The 7,186-nt window shown below is 42.2% G+C and overlaps 1 protein-coding gene across 2 annotated transcripts; it reads left to right on the top strand.

Annotated features, from left to right (window-relative positions):
• The first annotated feature begins 490 nt into the window (after positions 1 to 490).
• On the top strand, positions 491 to 6,919 carry LOC135617849 (probable protein phosphatase 2C 6). 2 transcript variants are annotated; one of them, XM_065118542.1, is made up of 6 exons: positions 491 to 722; positions 814 to 885; positions 983 to 2,184; positions 2,276 to 2,650; positions 2,751 to 2,856; positions 6,403 to 6,919. In XM_065118542.1, the coding sequence occupies exons 3-6, from the start codon at positions 1,402 to 1,404 to the stop codon at positions 6,741 to 6,743; spliced, it is 1,605 nt and encodes a 534-aa protein (XP_064974614.1). In that variant the 5' UTR covers positions 491 to 722; positions 814 to 885; positions 983 to 1,401; the 3' UTR covers positions 6,744 to 6,919. The 2 variants fall into 2 exon arrangements, with proteins under 2 accessions (XP_064974614.1, XP_064974612.1); XM_065118540.1 differs by having other exon boundaries at positions 491 to 736.
• The last annotated feature ends 267 nt before the right edge of the window (positions 6,920 to 7,186 follow it).

Genomic DNA, 7,186 nt, shown 5'->3' with positions numbered 1-7,186 from the left:
ACCACGTGTTCGGTGCCTACCGGGGCTAGCTTCGATTGGAGACGGATGAAATCATGGGGCGACGATGATTACCTCGGCCATCCAACGGTACAGATCACGTGGCTGACGGTGATCCGGAAGAGGGAAGGGTGCCGTCGAAAAGAGTCCGGCTCCGTGGACTTCATATTTCTAGGGCTATTTTCGTGATATAAAATCTTCCCCTTACCTCTAATGGCAACGAGATCGCAAAAGTAGGACAGATCTGCTGCTCTAGGGAGACCCAGAGATTCTTCTTTTCTAGGAAGGACCCCAGTCATAGGACCAATGGAAGGGAAGAAACCATTTCGTCCCGGAAGAACACGAGTCAGAGGACCAATCGAAGGGAAGAACTATCGTGGTTGCGGGATGGACATGCAATAGGTGATCCGTGGATTATTATGATGGCCTCGCACGACCGACACCTGTCCGTGGTGATCGTCTCCATCCCACCTCCCCATCTTTCCATCAGCCTCCACCAAAATCAACAAGGGTGGGAGAGCACACAAAACAGATCCCTTGCTTTTGGTACTCGGGAAAATTCCTCTTCTCCTTCTTCCTCCTCGTCTCTCAACTTCTTTCGGGGTGGACGTTGCTTTCTTCCTTCTTCTACTTCTCTCCTCCCTCTCGAATAAAAAGTTAATCTGAAGGTGTCAACAAACACGCGCTCGGATCTCTCACTATATTTGTCGTCGAAGAAGGAACTGGTGAGAAGCAACAGGTTGGATTTTCTTCTCCGCTCTTCTCTCTTCTTTTTCTACGTCCCCATGGTTGTCATCATTCACTGCTCCTGTCTAGTATGGTGACAAGTGATGGATTGAGTCATGCGTAGCTCTTAATGGAGGAAGCGACGGGTGCCCGCAGCCGCAGGTAACTCAGATCAGAAATGGTGCTGGGATTCGCTTTGATTCTTCTTCTTTTTCTCTGGGGTCATTCCCTCCACCTCACCCCTCTTTGCTTTTTCTAGGGATAAAAAGGTTGCAATTTTGCGCAACAAATTTGGTGCGGTTGTTACGCGCATGTGATTATTGCTGACTCTCCTCTTCTCTTCTTTTACCCTTCTTCTTCCTTCTGGTGTCAATGGAGTGCCCTGTATGAAGGGGAATCGCCGACTCTGGTCCAGTTCCCCGTCTTTCTCTCATCCGAGACCCTGGAATTTTGCTTTCCTTAAGAGGTCAAGCCTTAGATCTGGGATCAGTAGTTGCATCCCGTTGTCAGATCTTTTCGCGATGCGGCACGGCGAACCCGTGAGATGCGGCCGGAGGCGACTTCGAGCGTGATCCACAGGCGGGGGAGGCCATTCGTTAGAAGTCAGTAGGATGTGTCACTTTTGAGCCCAGCGTATAATAACTTCTGACCGCCACGACGGCCCAGGACAAGGAGTTAATGGAGGAGATGCCTCCGGCGGTGGCTTTATCATTTAGGACGGCCAATTCGACCTGTGACAACTCGATGGAGATTGCCTGCCTGAAGCTGATTACCGAGACTGCAGGCCTGCTGCCCAATCCAATGGATGCTGCTGCCACGGGTTTGTCACCTGAGGTCGAGCAATCTGAGGTGGTGGCCATGGAAGAGGGAGGGGATGGGGATGATCTGGACGTCCGCAGAGCGGTGGGTAGTTTCCATGAGGATTTGGTCTCCATGGAGCGCAAATTTTTGGGAGGAATCGCTTGTTCAGCCGCTACTAGTATCGGCGGCAGCAGCAGGAGTATCAACAGCACGGCCGACGAGTTGCTGGATATGGATCTGCCATCCGAGACATGCACACCGACTGCCCTTGAGGTGGAGAAGAGTGGTGAGATCTTAAACGGGCGTCCTGCTTTTGAGTTCGGTGTTAATGCACTGACAGTAAGCATGGTCGATTCTGATTTTATAATACCAGTAACGCCCATTGTTGAGCTTGCAACTCAGGAAGATCAGCAAAGTCAGGCAAGCAGCAGCAGCAGCAAGCGAAGTGTGTTCTTGGTGGATTACTTACCCTTTTGGGGGCAAGTGTCAATTTGTGGACGAAGGCCAGAGATGGAAGATGCTGTTGTGGCAGTGCCTTATTTTTATGAAATCCCCTTGTGGTTGCTCATCGGTAATCAAGACATAGATGGCCTTGATTCGAGCTTGATTCGCTTGCCAGCCCATTTCTTTGGCGTCTATGATGGCCATGGTGGTTCCCAGGTGCAAAACTTTTTAGCTATCATTCCTAATCATCTGTTGCTATGTTAGGCTACAGTTATAAAGCTTTGCAGGTGGCTCTTTCATGCTGCAGGTCGCTGATTATTGTCGTGAGCAAATCCACCATGTGTTAATAGAGCAGTTAAGGAATTGTGCTAGAGATCTGAGGAGCAATACTTGTGATGATTGGAAGAAGCAGTGGGAGAGAGCCTTCATTAACTGCTTTCAACAGGTTGATGATGAGGTTGGTGGAAAAGTAACTGAAGGGAATTTGGGAAGCTCAGATGATAAATCCAAGGACGAAAATTTTTCTGATGCACCATTAACACCTATAGCTCCAGAGACAGTGGGATCTACAGCAGTAGTTGCTGTTATCTGTTCATCACACATCATCATTGCAAACTGTGGGGACTCAAGGGCTGTTCTTTGCCGTGGCAAACAACCTGTGCCTCTGTCAGTTGATCATAAAGTGAGGCTTGTATATTTTGCTTTTATTTTGTGTGTGTATCTCTTTGTTTCAATTGAAAATTTGTGATCTCAACCAAGGGAAAACTCTTCTTGTATATCAGCCAAACAGGGAAGATGAGTATGCAAGAATTGAGGCACAGGGAGGCAAGGTCATACATTGGAATGGATATCGTGTATTCGGTGTTCTTGCCATGTCACGGTCAATTGGTGCGTACCCTTTCCTCTAGGACAATGTCATCAAGGATATCAAAGTTGCTTACAGAAAAACAGATATATTTATATATTACTAATCTTTTTTTGAGCAAAATTTTGGTAGTCATATTTGTCAATTATGCATAACATAAACTAGTAACCGTATAGTTAAATTTCGCTCTGAGAAAATGGCCTTCTATATTACAAATTTACAATAGCATGAAAATGAGAAAAATACAATGGATCTGTTGCTCAATACTTTGTATGATAAATTACCATCATTATACACTATTTATGGTGGTTTCCAGAAAATGAGATGGTTATCTTGTCAACTTTTAGGAAAATGATCGGTAGACAATTTTCTGCATGGAGCAAGAAGTTATAGGGCAGACAAAATATATCTTCATCTTTTAGTGAGGAGACCATACCTTGAGAAATTGCTGGCCTACAGAGTATAATGGGATTTCACAGAGAGATGACTCCTATGGTGAATTCTAGAAAATAGAGAGAAGACTCCTGTTGTGACTGCTAGAAAATAGATCCGTGTGTCTTTTTCTGTTTACATTCAAGCAAGATGTTAGGTGTAAATTTTCCATTCTGATTATACAAATTACATGATAGTTGCAAGAATTAGGTACTACTTATCTATGCATTTCTGTCTTTTGAGGCCTTATCTGATCTTAAAACAAAAGACTTTGTCTTGCTGTAAACAAGCTCTGGCTCACAAAAAAAGAATGTTGGATAAAAGCTGAAAGAGAACCTTTCATGCTGTTAGCCTGTAACAGACATGAGAATGTGCAGAATAACCCCGTAATATACCTTTTGCTTAGGTGATCCATGCCTATGGTGTCTACCTTTTAAGAATCAGTGATACATGGACTCTTGCTTTCACATCCGCAGGATGCATTATTTATTCCACGTGTATGAGCTGCGCTCTTATCAAACTCGTTAGTTATACAAATCTAGTACTGAAGAATTTTACGATATGAGAAGTTGATTTCAGTGATTTAAAAAGGCGCTCGGGCGCTTACCTAACCGCTCGAGCGAGGCGAGGCGAGGCCCGAGCGCCTCTCTTCGTTTCCAAGCGACGAACTTCAAAGAGGCGTCGCCTAGGCGCTCGCCCGAGCCCAGGCGCCGGGCGCTTCGGGCGAGTGCCTGGGTTAAACCAGGCGACCAAACCAGCGGTTTAGGTTTGGCTCGGTCTCCGGTGCTTTATTGGTTCAATCGAACCAACTAAAGCACTGATATCAGTGCGACTTCCCCAAACCTAACCCTGCTCGCCATTCACGCTGCTCGCTGTCGCTGCCGCTGTCACCACTCCCGCTCCCACTGCTCACTGTTGCCGCTCGCCGCTCTTGCTACCGTTGCCACTGTCGCCGCTCGTCGCTCTTGCTACCGCAACCGCTCCCGCTGCTCGCTGCTACCGCTGTCGTTGCCACTGTTGTCACTCGTCGTTGTCGCTACCGCTCCCGCTTTTCTCAGCACCCTCGGTCTTCCCTTACACTCTTATCTTCTCTTTTGCTTCTCCTCTTTTGAAATTGAAAGTATACTGTTAACAGTATATTGTATACTGTTAAAAGTATACAGTATACTGTTATACTGTATACTGTTATATTGTATACTGTTAACTGTATACAGTATAACACTATTATTTTGATTTTAATACTATTAATTTTTATTTATTTGAAATTATTGTTAGGTTTCAGGATAAATGACTAGTGTAAATTTTGAAACTTTTTGTTAATGTGACATTATGATTTTGTATCTTAGATTTTCTTAATTTAATAGTATATTTTTATTTAAAATTTTAAATAATTATATTTATTAATTTTATTATATATATTTATATTTAAGCGTCTCACGTCGCTCGGGCGAGCGCCTAGCGCCTCGGGCATTTTTGGACCGTGGTGCCTTTTGGCGTCTAGCACTTTTTAAATCACCGGTTGATTTCAAGGATTTGTATAAACTGCACATCCAGAAGTCATGTTCTCACGGTTCTTAGTCTCACAGCATCACAATATAAGAATCATAAATATTATCCTAATTGTTTCTCATGCACATGTTGGCACATTTACATTTTTTCCCCTTGTTGGATCTGGCACATAGATATGTGTCCATGTAACGTGCTCCTGTTTATTCTGATTTTCTTATTTTTATAAATAAAAGTGAGCTGACATCTCCAGAGGACCATTTCAAGATAAGAGTGAAAATTTAACTATCTCAAGTTTTTATTTCAGTAACTTCATACTGTAACAATCTTTTGACAGACTAATATGCAAGACTTCTAGCATAGTGCATATTATAAAAACTGATAACAATGGCTTAAATTATACATATCAACCTAGAGAAAACTGCTTGCTAAAGGAAGTGAATTTCTACATAAATGATTTGTATATATTTTTTTTCTGTAAAACATTAGGCCTTCAAATACAAGAGTCCAAGTTCTGCTGATTTTGAAAATTTTAAAGGTGCAATTTTCTAGTGAGTTTTAGCCTGAAAAGTAAGTTTGCCATTTCCCTTGATTATATAAGAAAATAATTCCTTTGCTGTCTACATATCACCATCAGGCAATGCAAGAACACAGGCAGCAATATCATTCCCTTCTCGGCTCATCTTACATGTTATAACCGAAGATCTCATTTTCTTAGCTTCTTTTATCAACAAATGTAGTTTGCTTGATGTTGTCAATTGTCTAAATTCAAGCCAGAACTTCCAATCAAGTTAAATGAAAAGAAAAGAGTATTTGTATCTCAGAAAACCATTGCAACTGATTGTCTAATTAAAAGGCTTATCCATTTAAAAAAGGTATTAGTGAATTTGTAGATTATTCTGATTATCTTATACACAGGTCTAATGAGATGGCCACTTCTTGGTTACTGTTGCTGATTTTTCTTTTGGTATTTTATCTTGTATAAAGTCTTCCAGGTGAAGTTGCAATCTTCTTTTCTAGGTTCACATTATTAGTCTTGATTGCTCTTGTTTTAACATCTTCAAGATAAATACAATGCTGTGTTTCAATTTACACGTATTGATAGTAGGTGTTTGTATTGTTCTGTGCCCATTTTAATCCATGGCATGACAAAGTTTCAAGTTATCAGAGCATAAAATTATATTAGAAGAATTCATGGATTTGTTTTTTGGGAAAATTATCTGGAGTTAAAACGTAAACCAAAGAGTATTATTGTTGAACATAGGAACAAAAACATGGCATTTGAACCTACCTCAATAAGATGATCAATTAATCGTTTGTTATACATTTTTCGCTTGGAACCTCTCTATCTAAGAAGACCAAGATAGTAGCTCTCATATGGAGCGTTCTTATTTTTACAGCCCAGGGGTTTACTGGGCAGAAACAATCAATTTTCCAAACTAATAAACTTTTTGAAAGAGTTGACTTTTGAGGATTCGTTGACACTGCTATCAAGATCTGACTGCTATCATGTTAAACGAGGTCGAATCAACTTGGTGTTGACAGAATGGAACGCTATTTCTTGTTTTGGCAGCTATTGTATACACGACTTCATTAATTTTGAATACAGTTACTTGCTGGATCATATGCAGGGGACCATTACTTGAAGCCGTGGATAATTCCAGTACCAGAAGTTACAATTGTTCCACGATGTAGAGAGGATGAATGTCTTATCCTAGCCAGCGATGGTTTGTGGGATGTCATGTCCAATGAAGAGGTATGCGATATAGCCCGAAGGCGGATACTGCTATGGCACAAAAAGAATGGTATTGTATCATCACCAGTCAACCATCGAGGTGAGGAAGCTGATCCTGCAGCTCAAGCTGCTGCAGATTTCCTGTCAAAACTTGCCATCCAAAAGGGAAGCAAGGACAACATCACAGTCATTGTGGTAGATCTAAAAGCACAAAGGAAGTTTAAGGCCAAGTCTTAGGACGGTCATGGTTATTCATCTGGTTAGTAACTTACTAGAGAATTATAGCATTTCAAACTTGGTAATTCGATGGCCTTAAGTACATTGCTTGGCCCATTTGGTTTTTGTTTTGTGGGCTACAGGGGCTGTACTCTACATACACTATAGAATCTTTAAAGGGCTTATGTGTTAATGCAGGTCTCTAGAATCTTGTAATTTTATTTTGTTAAGCCAGGCCATGCGGTTGACATTGCAATCGAGCCAATGTAGCCCTCCATGTGGCTGCTTTATGCTGCCTTGGTGCGGATGCGTTCAGCTGGTGGATATAAGCTTTTCGATTCTACCTCCAAGTTTTGGAGGCTGTGCGATGTCTTCTTGCGCTTCGTTCTGCTTGACGTTGTCTTTGTTATGGTAAGTAACTTTTTTAGCCGTGGCCTCGGGGGTCGTCGCGGCTTGGTTCAGGT

This window comes from Musa acuminata, chromosome BXJ2-7 (assembly GCF_036884655.1).
Source record: "Musa acuminata AAA Group cultivar baxijiao chromosome BXJ2-7, Cavendish_Baxijiao_AAA, whole genome shotgun sequence".
Taxonomy (NCBI): Eukaryota; Viridiplantae; Streptophyta; class Magnoliopsida; order Zingiberales; family Musaceae; genus Musa; species Musa acuminata.
This window is presented reverse-complemented; position numbering and strand designations above follow the sequence as displayed.